Genomic DNA, 16,774 nt, shown 5'->3' on the forward strand with positions numbered 1-16,774 from the left:
AAAAAAAACCTCTTCCCAATCACATTCCACCCTCCCCTCGTGTACACCTGTCACTTTGTAGCTTTTTGCAAAGGGAGAATACTGCTAGACAGAAAGATCATGGGTCATAAAGGTGGCACAAGGGCCCGTCGTTTAGCGTGAAGGCCGCTTCCAATGGAATGGAACGAGTTGTACGGAAAACGACCTCCACGAGCACGCCCTTCTGACCTTGTCACCGATTGGTCATCTGTGTCTTCCTTCAGATCCTTCTCGTTTGGAAAAAAAAAATGACAAAAAAGAAAAATAAGGGCCGTATCCAGCTGCGGTTAGGCTCTCGCCAAACGCGCTCGGCTCGGATTTCGCCTCGAAAGACGTCGGCAAAACCAGCAGTCATAAAGCTTCATGATTCACCCGCTACCTCGCGACCGCGGGGTGCCGGAACTTGGTAGATCCACTCCACGGAACGTTCCAGTCTTTGTGAAGAACCACTTAAGACTGGCTTACGATTTGAGGGAGGTGTTTTTATTTATTTATTTTTATCTCCCCTTCTCTGTCCCTGTGTTATGAACCGCACCCCCTCAAATGATCCTCCACACTCCAGGAGATACATGAGGGGAGACTGGAGCAAAGTCCTGAGTGTTCTTTTGCGCACCTATGCACGGTCGCCGTCGTCTTCGCTCTTCCCAAAGTCCGGCACCACCTGGTCGGAGTGGTTCCTGGGGCTGAGGTGGTTGCCCGGGGATGGCGAGGCGGGGCGGGTGAGCCAGGGGTGCAGCGGGACCTCGCCCGCCTCCAGCCTGTCGGCGGGGGCCTTCCTCAGCAGGCAGCGCACCAGGCACTTGGCCCGCGGCGAGAGGGAGTCCGGGACGGTGAACACGCCCCGGCGGATCTTGCCGAAGAGCGCGGCGGGCTCCACGTCCTGGAAGGGGTAGCGCCCCACCAGCATGGTGTACAGGACCACGCCCAGGCTCCACACGTCCGCCGCCTTCCCTGAGTACGAGTGCCGGGAGTTGAGGATCTCCGGGCCCACGTAGGCCGGGCAGCCGTGCTTGTCGGTCAGCGAGTCGTCTTCCCCTTTCAGGAGGCAGGAGTCCTCCAGGTTCTGCAGTACCAGCTTTGTCCTGTAGGGGAGGAAATAAAACGAAAATACTTAGGGCTCATGCCCATTTCAAACACATCAAAAAAAAAATATGCAACTGAACAACCATACGTTTACCATGAAACCAGAAGGGAATAAACTATGGCGGGACACTCATTGCTGGCGATTTGGTGCATGGAAACACACCATCGCCCACACACGGCTGTCTGAAGAGTTTTGTAGTGCTGCCCTTCTCTACTTGAGTGTGGTTTGACATTTGGGCTCAGCCATCGATTTAAATGTGTGGCTACCAGCCCCCAAAACTGAGACGAACACACGCCGGTGCGTTCACAGCACTCCACTGCGCCAAATAACACGGTCAAATAAATGGGCGCTATTTTTTGCTAAGTCGCTAAGTCTCCAGGGTTAGCGGTCAGAAATCACACAGGACGCGCTACTAACCTCTGGCGGTCGGTGAAGACGAACTTGCGCAGCTTGAGGTCGCGGAGGACGACGCCGTGCTCGTGGCAGTGCGCCACCGCCGCCGCCATCTGGCCGAAGAGCCGCGCCGCCTCCTCCTCCTGGAGCCGCTTGCAGGCGCGCACGTACGAGTGCATGTCGCCGTGGCAGCGCTCGAAGAACACGTACACGTTGCGCTCGCCCGTCACCACCTCCGCGATGCGGCTGATGTTCTCGTGCGGCGGGAGGCGGGTGTAGGTGGCGATCAGCTCCTGGTACCGCCTTGCCGAAAAAACCTGGAACGCACAGGAGATGCACACGGTCAGAAAGCCTGAAGGAGATGCACACGGTCAGAAAGCCTGAAGGAGATGCACACGGTCAGAAAGCCTGAAGGAGATGCACGCGGTCAGAAAGCCTGAAGGAGATGCGCACGGTCAGAAAGCCTGAAGGAGATGCACGCGGTCAGAAAGCCTGAAGGAGATGCACGCGGTCAGAAAGCCTGAAGGAGATGCGCACGGTCAGAAAGCCTGAAGGAGATGCACGCGGTCAGAAAGCCCGAAGGAGATGCACACAGTCAGAAAGCCTGAAGGAGACGCACACGGTCAGAAAGCCTGAAGGAGACGCACACGGTCAGAAAGCCCGAAGGAGATGCACACAGTCAGAAAGCCCGAAGGAGATGCACACGGTCAGAAAGCCCGAAGGAGATGCACACGGTCAGAAAGCCTGAAGGAGATGCGCACGGTCAGAAAGCCTAAAACGCGAGCGTGTGACAGAGATGCGCGCAGTCAGAACATCTAAAAATGCGCATGCACAGAAGAAAGGCTGAAGCAGCACAGCCCACAGAGATGCACAGTAAGATGCTGCACACATGAATGACTCACTTCACCACACAAACAGTGTGCTGCATGAACATGGCACACTTCCAGATATAACCAGGCCCTCCATTCAGTAAATATTAATGTTTAGTAGTAAGTTTGTATTATTACGTTGGAAACATTACCCTTAGGGTAGCACTGATGGGCAACACTCAGGTGCAGTTTGAAAAGGAGAAGCAGACCAGAGCCTGATGAACTAGGAACTAGTGGTTTGTGTGAATGCAGGACTTGCGGTACTCTCTGTGGTAACGGTCTACTGTTGTCACGGCAATAAACCTGAGGACCCGAGGTCAGTGAACACGTCCTGTGCTCAATTTCATCTTTGCAGGGAAAAGACCAAAGACTGAACGCGCAAGGGGCTTCCTGTTCTACACAGGCTGAGAACAGACAATGTTCAGAGAGACAGAGCACAAAAGGTCTACACCAGGCACCCAAGCTCTCAAATCACCTCAGTACTCCTGAGCACAGGCACAGGTATAGCGTCAGCTGCCTGTTCCAAAAGCAACCACCACTATATTAGCTACCCCTCTGTCATATGTACCCTACTACAGTAAATGCAGAACAGGGTGTGAAACTAACACCTGGCACCAAGATTTTCCACTCTAGCAGCCACTCTGGAAGGCAACCAACCAGGGTGGGTTATATTGTATAATATATTGGGGCTGGTAAAATGTTGAAAATGGCTATTGATATTTTTAAATCCACAAGCCACTCTGGCAATTATGTGAAAAAAGTCAACTTCATGCAAAGTATTGAGCTAGCAGCAGAAGTTCAATTTTGTGCTATACAACATTGAATTAATGTAATTAGCAAAAGGAAGTATCACACCTACAATCTGGATGTGTGGTGCTCGGTGCATGTGCGTCAAATTTGCCATAAAAAATGCAAACATCCTACACAGGAGCAAAAATAAACAGAAGCAGCCAGAAAACCGGAGGCACTCACCTTGCAAGTGAACTCAGCCTCCGTGACACTGTGGACAGCCCTGTACGTCTGGGTTCCCTCCGTGGCCTCCAGCAGGATGTACGGTCCAATGCGAGAGACACAGTGCTGCTCCGCGCTTCCGGGGTTCGGGCTCTGGGTCAGTGGGCGGAGACAGGGCGCCAGCCCCGGGGAGGGGGGCAGACTGAGCCGGGGGCGCTTGCATTTCAGCGTGTCCGTATCAAGCGTGTCCTCGAATTCCAGCCGCTTCAGTCGCAGGGGCAGCGTGCGCCGGGCATTTTGCAGGTTCACGCTCATCTACGAAAAAGTGATCGTGTTATTTACGCAACACTGAACATGTAGTTATGATACACCTACTCATTGCAAAGGCTCCAACAAGACTAGGAAACACGGACAGATGTGCGAGGTTGGGATGCCCATAAGACAAGTGGGTTTCCAACATGCAAAACGTGCAGGAAGCCTAATACACATCGTCTACATGAAACGAAAAGCCCTCTCTATAATAAAAAAAAACCCGGTACTTTGAATGGAGCACAAACAGACTGTAAAAGATGACGTCAATGTTCCGAACGATGTAGCCCGTTAGCAAGAATCTGAATGCTTTTGGAAACAATGGCTAATAACATAATATTAACTACTATTTAATCTATATCATTAACTACAAATTGCATGTACTGGCAATTGTTATGCGTTAAGAAATATTTACATTCGTTTCCGTTCTGTCCGACGTAGTTACACAAACTTTCGTAAACATGAACTCTGAAACATGAGAGAATCGATTCCTGCCAAACAATAGCATACGGTGGACAGTAAAGTGTTCAAGCAAGTATCTAAATCACTCTAATATTAACTTCATTAAAATGTCCATACAGTGGGTAAGTTAATAGTTTACTAAACTATCACCCCACCGCATACGGCGTATGTGTAACAACGACACACCAAGAGAGCGGAACAGTGCATCATTATTCATACCATATTGAGTAAGAAATAATGCAACTTCCAGCACCATCATACATCACACTGTATTTAACTCGCTTGCTAAATCTAGAACTGACGTGAACTTACTCATGATGACTGTCTGCCCGTTTCGAAATGTTAATCGGTTAAATAGTGTCAGACTTAAAATTGCAATTCAGCTGCGCATATTAGCTAATTCAACGTCAGGATATCTTATCTTTATTACAAGACTGTCCTTACAGCCCGTAAAATAAAATAAATAATACTAATCATAACAATAAGTCTATGTGGCTAGCCATCACTGTGATCCCAACCCCGTTTAGAAATAATAGTATTTCATGTATCATCTGGCCCGAGAAAAAGCTGAGTGATAATACGACTAAACGTGAATAAATGGATAGCACGCTAGCTAGTTATGAATGGAAAATTCACCGGCATTAGGAGGAGCGCAGCGGCGGAACGGAGTTGCACCATCACCTTTCCTAAAGTTTAACCGTGCTATTTCACAACATTGTAGCTAACGTTGCTAACCATCACTATCCAGACAAAAGCCCGGTGCGATAATCATTCCACACTTCTGAATTCGCTAAATAAATACTTTTTTTAGCTCATAGATAGTTAACCAGCTATGACACGTTGTGCTGTCTTACCTCGTTTGTGGAAGACAAAGGGACCCACTCTTCACTTCACCAAAGCAGAACAATGGTTGCTAACGTTAGCTTGCTGACTAGCAAGGGCAATTCCAGTTTCAACCAAAGCGATCAGTTGTGGAAAACCATCCTCTAAGACACGTTGCAAAAATAGACGTTAATCAAAAGATAGGACTGGAGTCTTGGAAATAAATAGTCCAAAAAGCAATGATGATGGAGCGATGTTGTAGCCCGCAACGCTAAGTAGGATAACTCGCACGCTAGATCCTTTCGACCACAGTTAGGATTCCTTTTCGCCTCAATGAGAACAAAAAATGCGATCCGTTCGCTAACGGGTTAAATGGTCACCGTGCGCTCGCCGACCGCCAGCATGTATCATTCATTGGCCCATAATTCAGAAATCAGGCTCATTCAACAATTTCTTTGACAATCCTTGTTCGCCGTTCTTTTGTCAAAGGAAAGAAGCCACTGACCAGTCCACTTTGACGTGCTCTCAGGCAGCAGATAATGAGCTTCAACCAGCTAGCGTTAGCTACCGGTATTTTCGTTTTTGTTCCGTGGGACGTCTTTGTTCGGTATTCCCGCTGAATTGGCGAATAGGTCACTTTTAGGTATTCCTTGACTTCAGCGTCTTCTTGTCTGTATCTTGCGTCAGAGAGAAAAGTGTGTGATATTCCACCTCTGTCTTGCTGCCAAGTTTGAGATCAAAACTTTGGATCAATCTACCGTCAGAAAAAAAGTTAGCTACCTTGCTAGCTTACCTTTACTGCTACCCAGGCTACCTAGTTAGATATATAGAAGTTGCACATTGGAAGCTTACTGGCAACCGAGAAGTCAGCTTTGTCTGTAGTAGCTCTGGGAGACTTTCAACTGGCTACTGTAAAGATTAAACTGTTTTAATAATGTATTTACACCACCTGATCTGATCTAAAATAGCGATCTTAACAGGCATTTAATCCAGTCTAGCAATTCGACGTGGCTCTCAGATCAGACGTGCTCCCTTCACCTGCCCGTCTAACTGCACCGAGTCTGATGTAAAGTAGAGTCTTCAAATACCCAACACCCTCCCTCTGTTACAGTAGTTTCAAGCCGATGATGTTGAACTGGCCATGATTGCAACACCATAGTCCCTCCCCTCTCGTCTGACGACACCGGTAGGTTAACCCCGCAATACTAGTCACAAAGACAGGCAGTGCCGACTACACAAACAATGGCTGTGTGATGAAAACATATGTTGCAAAGGGCGTAGCAATAACTGACGTGTTTTATATTATACTCATCGAACTACACGATACCCGAGGGAGTTACACTTCCAAGTAAAGCGGTTGCAGCACGTACCTGTTTTATTCGTGGAACATAATGGAAACATAATGATTTTTTTTGCACGTCCTGTGAATTGTACGGCTATACGATAGTCTTTCGATGCTTACGAAGTTGATAAAACTGACAAAAACAGACACGTAGGCCTGAAATGTTATATTCATTTGGCAATGTGCTTATCGCACAAAAGTTATTAAGATAAGCATGTGTAGAAAACTATCTTTCAGCAAGCCATCGGTTTACACGAGAACGATTCGCCCCACCCCTTGAATGACTCAATAGCAATGATGGTATTGCACCACTGGTAATTAGAACGCTTACTAGAAAGGCACGCAGAAAGCCGGAAAGGGAGACTGTGTGGAAGATTGAAGGGAGAGAAAGGGAGTGGGGTTTTAGTTTATTGAAAGAAAACAGTGGTTGCCATGGGGAGCTCACCTCCAATAGATTTCATTTTAATTATAGCCTGTATTTTTCCACATTATGATTTCGCGTTTTATGTTATAAGACTGCATAGACCACAGGTGAGGAGTCCTTTTAAGATCTGAAGACTCTTCAGTTAATTTGTATAAACCAAAATATGCAAACAATCATATAACACGATTTATTTAACATAATCCAGAGAAGAGATAGTTAAGTATCTCCCAAACTATCTGAAACACTTAGACGTAATTGTTTTCATTTGTCTCAAATGAGGCTCAAGTTTTATAGAGAGAATCACCTTAAATTGCTTGGATTCAAGGGCTTCCCTGCATCATATCTTAGAACCTATTATCTTTAAAATATAAATATTATTTATTTGTCTGTGCCTGGCCCCTTTGTTGACTTCTGAGATATTTAATGGCTGATGCTTATCTTGGAAAATAATGGTGCATAAAATTGGTAGCTATGTGAACTGTAAAATGGGAAAGCAGACTTGGGAAAACCGTAGGCATTAAACTGTGCCTCTATCATTAAATAATGGTTGCGAAACATCAATTTTTGCACATTATGCAACTGTGCCTTTTTGACTGTTAGTGCACAGAGTGAACCCTACAGGCATGTGGACCTACATGCCAGCCAGTTGCAGTATTCAGGTTGTGCTCTGAACTGTATTTTGCAAGCATTTTACCCTAAATTAGATTTTTATAGCAAATAGCATTGCCCGCAGCGGAGATTCTCCCTTTTATTATCTGTTTTTAGTTTTTGATGTGTCATCAACATCATGAGACTGTTTAGCTTAGAAATCCTCTGATTTCATTTGCTCCATTTCTACTTGTCATTGTGATCCTAAAGTGAGTTTCCGATCATAAAAAAGTTATTTTTACTAAACTCTTAACAGCTGAGCCTTGTAGTTGCAACAGTGGTCTGAACTGTGCAAGGTTTTGTATGAAAAGCGTGTTCTTTTGTTTGTGTTTGTAATCTTACCTTGAAAAAGACACTTTTGAGCATGTGAGCAGCACTGTTTAAATTACAGCTGTAAAGACAGAAAGGCAGAATGCTTTCATGCTGCAGATAAGACCACAGTACTATTCTCTCCCTGCTCACAGTCTGCTTCAGTCTCTTTGGCAGATGAGCTTTTGTTTTTGATGGACACGCTGAGGCTAGCGGATGTCGCAGCTGTCACCAGCATCCGGAAGGTTCTCAGATAGCGATTCGCTGGCAGCCAGCGTGCAGCGTGTGGGTAAATATAGGCCAGACCGGGTAACGAAATGTACACTCTGCCCAGTTCTTTTGCACATCTACAAAAACAGGCTAGTGTACATACATTTCTGAAGTTGAATATTTTACCAGGGACCCTTTCCTGTGTGAGATTATGACTGTCCCTGCACCACAGACAGTGCAAATAAGACTGAGAGTCATCGCGGGTCAGTCTGCTCCTCCACTATAGAGTGGAAGTGAAGCAATGAAAGCCATGTTGGATGAGATTTTTTTGCAGTATGCTACAACTGGGATATACAAAGTCAGGAGGTCGTAGGTCAAGCCGGAACAATCTTGCCTGTTGCTCTCAGTTTGAGGATGCACAGCCCCACTGCTTTGCACCACATCTGGGCTCCCCTGCTCTATTCACCCCATAACACTCGCTGTTTACTTAATCTGATTGTTGTTATGATTTTGGTCGTATCGCTTATGCTGTCGTTTTGTATTGAACTTGTCAAGGACCTAGGTTGCCACTGTCACGTCAATTCACGCTTTTGCAACTGCACCTATACTCTGGTCTGGTAGTGTCCTTAGCCAAGTCCAATGGCCCTGTTGCTCACGTAACTGATATGGATGCACTTATGTTTTACTGCATTGTGAGTTATTCTGGATAACAGCATCTGCTAAATGAATGCGATGTGATGAACACATCTCCCCGCGTTTTCAGGTCCATGATATCTTGACCTTATGAAGCTGGCTTGATTTTAATTTAATGATTTTTGCAGGTTTTCATATTGGGCAATGTTTATTCTAATTAATAATTTTCTATTTCTGTATGTTACGTTTGCAGGCAACATGTTTCGCAAAGCCATTTCGAAATGTCCCGGTCCGAGTATTAAATGTAACACATCTGGGGGGCAGATACCGTAATTCTCGCCCCTCTTGCCCCCCCCCCCCCCGTATGCTCTTATCTATTTCAGTAAGGTTTGTGAGGTTTAATGAAGCTGCAGGCAGGACTTCCTCTGACTGGGTGCTTAATGAAATCACAAGCACGTTTAAAGAAATGCTGTGCAGTGACTCGTGAATCCAGAGGCTGTTTCTACGGTGAAGTAGGCCTATGCCCCGAGCCAGAGTGAAGTGAAATTAAAGCAGCAGATTGAAACGTCACTCTTTAGTGCTGAACTCACCGCGTTAGGCTGTGTTCTTCTGGGCAAGTTGGACACCTACATTTGAGCTTTCATTCAAACTGTAAACATTTGATGATGGATGATGGACACGCCAAGGTCAGGAGCATTTTTACAGGTATTTAGCAGACGCTCTTATCCAGAGCGACTTACACAACTTTTTTTTTTTTTACTAAAGTAAAGCCAGCCTGCATGGCGATCTGGCAAACATTTGGCTTCTGTAACGTTTGGCGAATACAGTCGAATTCGCTCCACCGTTAAGGTTCTGAGACGCGGCCCGAGCATACGCTGGCTGTCGCCTGGCGTTTTATGCCCGCTTGTAGCCGAGGAGGTACGGGGACGGTGCACTTCAAAGGGCAGCCTCGCCTGTGCACCTCGAGGTTTGGCGCTCCTGTCCCCTCTGCGGTCCTGAAGTGTGTCAGCGGGCTCTCTGTGTGGGCGAGGGAGATTTCCTGTGCCTGCTCATTGCCAGCCTCTGAGTGGGAGGCTTCTCCTTAAAGAGCGCGCTCACAGGCACCCGTGCTGTGGGCCGAGGCTGGCGAAAGGAAACATTTACTGTGTGTCACATCGCAGGCCCCAATCCGCTCCTCCACATTCAGCGTTTCCTCCTGCTTTAAAAAGAACTGCGCTCAGCTTCTGCTTCCGTGCACCAAATATGTATAAATGACACCTAAATATGTTTCTAATGGTTTCCTGTCTGTTTTCATTTGTTTGGCTGTTTCTTCACTGCCGTGCATGATTTGGAACTGATGAGTCACTATCTCTCACTCTGCTGAGCTATTGCACTCAGTCATAATGTTTCCCACCATGAACTTATACCTGACCAATTAGCTGTGATTAATTTAGAAGCAGAGAGGAATATGACCCTTATAAAGAAGCTGCATTTGGGGTCAGGTTTTTATCCCAGCTGTAAACAGCACACATCCGGAGGTTGGGAAATATCACCATGGGAACAAAGGTTAAGCTGACAGACGCTCGGCGCATGAAGGGAACCTGCGTTTTGGCGCCGTGGAAACGGATACACAGAGATCCGCGGTCGCCCACGGGGGGACGCGAAACCAAGACGCTGCCAGTCTCCAAACGTGCCCGCGTGCGCATCGCCCCCTTTGTTTCCTCGAACGCTTCCTTTTTCTGACTGGCTGGATGCGGCCGGTTGTCCGCTCTGCGTATTTAGATCCGATAGGCAAGAGGTCACATGTGAGGAAATGCCACAATTAGCCAGCTTTACAAAGAGGGACTGGCTTAGGTGTCTGACACTAATGGGATTAGCAGTGCTGCTCAGTCTGAATGGTGTCTGATTCCACAAAGGCTGCCTGTGGGCTTCTATGGGTGACAGGCAGGGCAGCTCACATTTCGACTTCTGGGTTGTCGTTTCAACAAATATGTTGTTTTATAAAGCCCGATAAATCAAGCGTTATATAATTTTTATAATATACATTTTATTTAAAATGCATAAAAATTGGTCATGATATCTGCATGAATAATTATGTATCATATATTTCTAAGCTCTAAGCACTGGAGAATTTATGTCAGTACCAAAGTAGTTTATTATTTTGAAGTGTTCACTCCTGAGGAATCGCAAGCTTTAAATCTTATAATGAGCAGATTTCCCAAAGAACGTTGCACAGTGTTGCACTACCGCCTGGTGTGCCAGAATTACAGGCGAGAGGAATGCTGTATGTTTTGCCGCGATGATGATGGGGTAGGAAAGGGAAGTTTCCAGAATAGACGGCCATACCAGTTTGCTTCTGTTCTTTTTCAGTACACTTTTCTCATTCCGTGTGACCACAGCACACTGCGAAGGCCTGCGGGGCTGGTGTTTAACTTCTGGGTAAAGCTTTGGACAACGCGCCGAGACTCATTTCCTGTTGCTGCTCACAGGAGGAGCTCAGCTGGGCAGCTTCCCATCGCGGTCGTAGCTGAATCAACGGAGAAAAGTCTCCGCTTGTGGATTGCGTCATCCAACGTTGAGAAATAGTTTTGCTAATCGAAACATCGGGACTTTTTTAGTTATATCAAGAGAACGAGAGTGGGCAGAGCTACGGTGGCTCAAGTGTCAGTCGATCTCACTGTGCTGTGGACTGCCCCGCGGTCTGCAGGATTGGGAGCACCCCAGCGGCACCGATTGTGAAAGCAGAAATTCCACTACCGCTTCAGGTCCCTTAGCGTAAACAAGTTACGCAGTGGTATTTTAGTCTGGTCGTGACTGACAGCTTTGAGCTCATTTTAACAGTGCTCCAGGAGCTGGTCTGTTTCCCAGGCTTATATGGTAACACATGCTGCCCAAAACCCACCATTCAGAGCTGATGTTTATTAAAAAAAACATTTCCCGTTTCGAACTCTCCTGTGCCCCTGTCAGGCTGCAAACACTGGTGCACGCAAGTGAGCAAGGGAAACGTGTAAGCAGATGCGTTTCTCTCAAAAAGTATGTTACGTTTTTTACATTTAGAAAAACTGGAAGCGAACCATTCTAATTTAATTTGTGTTGCGTATTGCTTGTTGCCCATCACCTTAACCTGATAAACTTAATCAAGTTTAGCAGGAAGTCTGAGCACTGTCATCAAATGAGAATAAACAAAATGACTATCTGTAACCTGTGGGAGTACTGTAATGACATAATTAACGCTGCTGTGTTAATTGATGCCTGTGTCTGAAAGGAACCCCTATGATGCAAGTTTCCATGCTTTAAACCTGGTGTGTCAGCAGGGTCTGTCACACCAGGCTCTCCAGCCATTGGTCTTTCATCCCCCATCTAATTAAACCCATCCATCTTGCATAATTTCCATCTGTAAAGTGGCACATCTCCAGCGCATCAAAGACAGAGCTTTAATCTTGCGAAAGCCTGGGTCAATGTCAAAGTGTTAGGCACACCCTTTGCAAGGCTTTTCATGAGACTATCTGCAGAGTTGCAACTAAACAAAGGCTGGGGGTTTGTGTATTAGCCTCTCACAACTTGTTTGCCACTTAAAGAACTCTTCAAAGGAACACACTTCTTGCCTGAAACCTAGGAGACCTGGGTGAGCATTTCAGAGGCGTGGGCCCAAGGGACTGAAGACATAATCCCCCATTGTGCGTGATCATTAAAAAGCGTGGAATCGCCCAATCGGAGTGTTCGTGGTGGATGGTGGATGGAGATTAAATTAGGCCGATAGATAGGGCCACTTAAACCATTTAAACTGGGACTCTTTGGGACACTTTGTCCCTGGCCCAGGCTCGAGGGGGGCCCAGAATATGAGGTGCAACTATTTTTAATTTGTTACAAAATATATTGGGGCTCGCTCCCCTTCCCCCTCCCCCCTCCCAATATATTTGTCCCAGGCCTGAGAGTTCATAGCTATGGCTCTGGGGCTGATGATGTTACTGTTCTAATTCTAATGGGGTAGAGCTTCAGTTTTACCGCTATTACACGTTTACTCATCCGTCTATGCTCTAATCAGGTGTTCTAGAGAGGGAGAACTGGGTTTTTTGTAGGCCTGTGTGTCACCTGCATAGCAGTAAAATTGAATGTTATGTTGTCTCAGTATATGTTTTTTTTTAAACTAATTGTTTTGTGAATATGTTGTCTATTGAGAGTTGTTGTCAGAAACCTGCATATAGACCTATCTGGAAGTCCTTAAGCCAATACGATGTCACTGAGCATTATTCTCTGCAAAACAGTTCTTTGAGGTTGCTTTGTTTACAATATAGACCATTGATCTAGCAGTTCAGACTTTTGACCATGAAGTCCTCAAGCCACTGTAAACACATCTCCTGTAGCTTTTGACCTCTTTAGTGTATTTTAAATTTTGTCTGAATTACATCAGCCACAAACCAACAACCCAGAAAGGTGTTTCCAATGGCCTTTCTCAGGCTGCCGCATGGATCATTTGGTCTTGGCAATGGATTTTGTGTTTGTTTTTTTGGGAGTGACCACATAAATTATTTCAGTGGTTGCAGTAGAAGTCAATGTGGTTTTCATCTCTTGGAAGCACCCAGGATTTGTGGTAACATGTTTAAAAAGCCTATGACTAATATGGTTAATGCCTTTATCCATGGACTCCCTATCCTAATCCACAAATTTCAGGTGAACATAAACTACTAAAAAACGCTAATGCAATACTATCATGAAGAGAAATATATTGATTCACATACATCGTTTACAAATACACTAAAACACAATAAATAACAACTAAGGTCGATGCCAGACGCAGTTCCATGCATGCTAGCATTTTTAATAACTGAGTCATCGAAAGTCTTTTAAGTCTCAGAATTTGCGTATTCTCATGCCTGTCTGCCCTTTGGCTGAGAGAGAGAAAGATCAGCGGGGCTGGTTTGGCAGTTAGTTTATCGCTGCAGAATGCTGCCCCACCCAGGTGTGAGTCAGTGCTGAGGAAGCCCATTCCACCCCTGTGAGCATGTGAAGCTGTGAGCATGTGATGTCATCATTCTGAAGCTGGATGTGATGCTGTCATTCTCTTGAAGCCCCACCGGACTTGTGTTGTATTGCCTTCCGACAGGAAGAAGCTCAAGAGTGTTATTGTACTTCGTGTGCTGTGTTTCTGTGAATTGCGCTTCAGTAGGAGTTGTGGATTTGAAGTTGTTTTGCATAGCAAATATCATAGGTCTGTTTCTGCTTCCCATCAGGTTTGGGTGGGTGGATAGGTAAGTAGGTAGACCTGCAATAAGTTCTAAGAAAGGCAGCTAAATTTAAATTTCATTACAGGAATTAACAAAGTGAACTACAAGAATATTTTCAGTTCTTTCGGCAGAGCAAGGGGACAGAGGTGTAAATTTGCAAAAGGTAAATTTCACCTTAATATCAGGAAGTATTTCTTAACACGGAGTTGCCAATGTGTGGAACAGCTTGTCAGGCCATGTTGTGAACACAGAGACCCTAGGAGTGTTCAACTCCAGGTCTGATGCAGTGCTGGAAACTTTGTTGGTGAGTTTGTCGGTAAATGGTGAGCTAGGTGGGCTGAATGGCCTGTAATCATCATTAAGTGTTCTTATGCTATTATATTTTGAATGTACACTTAGTATGTTTTAGTGATAACCCTATGCCATTCATTTTATCTTTTGTAATGAAAAAGGTGTTTTTCTGCATGGCTTTTAACATTTTATTAAAAAACTACGAATAGCAATCAAATAAATTATAAAGAATAAAGACGTGAAGGTCTTAGAGGTTTTCAAGTAGAATCATAAACTCACTCATTTAGCTACAGGATTACTTCATAAGCCCCCATCTCTCATCAAGCCTGTGGCTAGACCAGGTTTGCTTCAGCACTCAAAACTGTAAAAAAAAAAAAAAAAAATGCAACCTTGCATTTTTGACTGCAGCTGTTGCACGAATAGAACGCTTGAAATACCTCAGTCTGAACAGAGCTTAGTCTTCTCCCATCACTTGCAGTAGCACACAATCTCAAGGGATGTTCTGTAGGGGTTTAATCCTGTGTTCCACTGTCTTGCAGGACTTTGGGCTGGGGCCACCATATCTACTGGAAGCTGTTTTATTCCTGATTTCTGGGTTGTCCCACTCTTCTGTTTTGGTGAAATTGAAACTAGATGAGCCAAATGGCGAGTACTCTGTTTTCATGCTGATGTCAACCAAGGCATTGGTGGCTTTAATCTGAGTCGGATGGATTTCTTTTTGGAGGAGGTGGATGGCTGGGGCTTATCATCCAGGACCTCTGAATGTTTTATCTGAAATAAGAAAGTTGTGATACTTTCAGAGTAGTCAAATTATTATTATTATTATTATTATTATTATTATTATTTGGAAGAATCTCATTGGCTAATTTGGCTGGATTAGATTGTCTATACCTGGGTAGTTTATGGGCCCAGTTCTTTTAGAAATGCACTCTTCCTTCCTCCCTGTTTTAGGTAATCTAACATGATTGGACTGGTGAAAGCATGTGCTCCTTTAAACATCTGTCACCTATCCAGGTATGTAAGATCAGCCATATTTCATAAGAAGGAAGGAAGGAGGAGCTCCTACCCCTATTTGTGACTCCACCCTCAAATGATCTGCTTTAGGCCAATATTACATAGTTCTAGAAAGTGGTTCCATCAGCGAACAGTTCAAAATGTTTGACAAAGTAAGTTCTGTCTGACATCTGTTGTCAAATAGTTGAGACTATAGTCCTCCATGAAAATCTGTAATCAAACATTCTGAAAGAGTAGTTCTTCTCTGTGACCTGATTAAAAATTTTGAAAAAATAAAAATGAATGATAGACCTGCATTCAAATAGTGTGGAAAAGTAGTCACCTTTTAGAAAGTGTATTCAAATATTCTTAGTTTTTTAAAGATCATATTCCGTTTTTTTTTCCAAATACTTTTTTCCCTTGATGTATTTTAAAAAAAAGTCAAATAATAGTTGCTTTATGAAAGATGTATTTAAAACTATAATTATCCCAGGTCCGTGATAGATTAGGATTAGTGAAGTGATAGTTTACTTTTTGGGGTTTTTTTAGTTTTTTTTTTGACCAGACGGTTTTTCACGCGATGAAAGGCATGTGAGATATTTAGAGAAGTTTCTAATGCCCTGCCAGCTTCTTAATGGTTGCTGTAGGACATTTTGTGGTTTGTGCTCTGGAGGAAGAAAATACACTTCAAGAAACTCCAAAACCGCAATGCTGTGCCTTCACAGGCTGTACAGTATGTCTGTATATTACCGAAATATTCTTCAAAAAAAAGTACATTATTTTCATTATTTTTCAAAAACCCCAAAATACCCGGATAGCAGCCACTGTAATGCCAACAGATCACCAGAAACTTCTTTAAACATCTAAAATATCCATATAATATCCACACACAAAAGCTGTCTGGGCCATTCAAAACCACACAATGAAAATAAACTAATATCAAAAACCCCGTTAAGTGAACTGTCCCTTTAAATGGAGGACATCCTAGGTAATACCGGCCTGTGGACAACCCTTTGTGGAGGCTCGGCCCGGTATAGCAGAGATTTAGATGAGGCCCTCATACAGCCTGTCTCCCTCCTGCAGCTGGTTTGTTGTGGCTTGCTGTTACTAGCGTAGCAGTAGCACACGCAGAAGGGAAGGATGGGGTAAATATGCTGTAAATAAAATATGCTCTAATTCATCAGCTATAATTATAAACTCAGTGATGCTGGAGCATGCTGGGCTGTGAAAGTGAGCTCGGCGTCGGGGGCCGGGCAGGCGGTGGGCGGAGCTGCCTGAGTCCAGGTCTATGTCCTCAGGTGGGCGGCCTGCTTCCTGTCTTTTGACCTGGCGGTGAATCAGGGGAGGAAGTGATGTGACTCAGCCCTGAGGAAACGCGAGCGCCTCGCTGCAGTCAGGGTCGCCTCAGTTTCGCTGGCGGCGGTGGTCACTCCCTCGCTGGAGGCGGTCGCGAGGTCCGCTGGCTAGCCTGGCACGCTAGCCGCATGCTGAACACCGCAGGCTGGACTGCTTAGCCAGCGGAAACTGCGTAGGAGGGTGGAGTGTGTCATCCTGCCATTTCTCTTAGTTATTGCTTTCTCTTTGTTTGTTTATGGCATATGTCCAACCGTCACTATCCTATCAAACAAGGGATAGTAGGCTCTTTATCAGTTTCAGCAGTGTCAGATGTGGATGAATTATAAATACCAGGGGCGTGCATGTTCTTCTAAAGATTATACCTCAAAAAATGTCTTCAATAACCATCACCTACTTTTTTTCTGGTGGAATGACCATTGCACTGCACTAAGCGGCATAGTTCTACACCATTGGAAT

At 45.1% G+C, this 16,774-nt stretch overlaps 1 protein-coding gene across 1 annotated transcript; it reads right to left on the bottom strand.

Moving 5' to 3' along the window:
* Positions 1–498: 498 nt before the first annotated feature.
* trib3 (tribbles pseudokinase 3) lies at positions 499–6,477 on the bottom strand. Its single transcript, XM_064304597.1, has 4 exons — positions 4,941–6,477; positions 3,337–3,630; positions 1,520–1,812; positions 499–1,100 (listed from the first exon to the last, which is right to left on the bottom strand). Exons 2-4 carry the CDS (start codon positions 3,628–3,630, stop codon positions 632–634), a joined length of 1,056 nt encoding a protein of 351 aa, XP_064160667.1. The 5' UTR covers positions 4,941–6,477; the 3' UTR covers positions 499–631.
* Positions 6,478–16,774: the final 10,297 nt, after the last annotated feature.

Source organism: Anguilla rostrata, chromosome 13 (genome assembly GCF_018555375.3).
Source record: "Anguilla rostrata isolate EN2019 chromosome 13, ASM1855537v3, whole genome shotgun sequence".
Taxonomy (NCBI): Eukaryota; Metazoa; Chordata; class Actinopteri; order Anguilliformes; family Anguillidae; genus Anguilla; species Anguilla rostrata.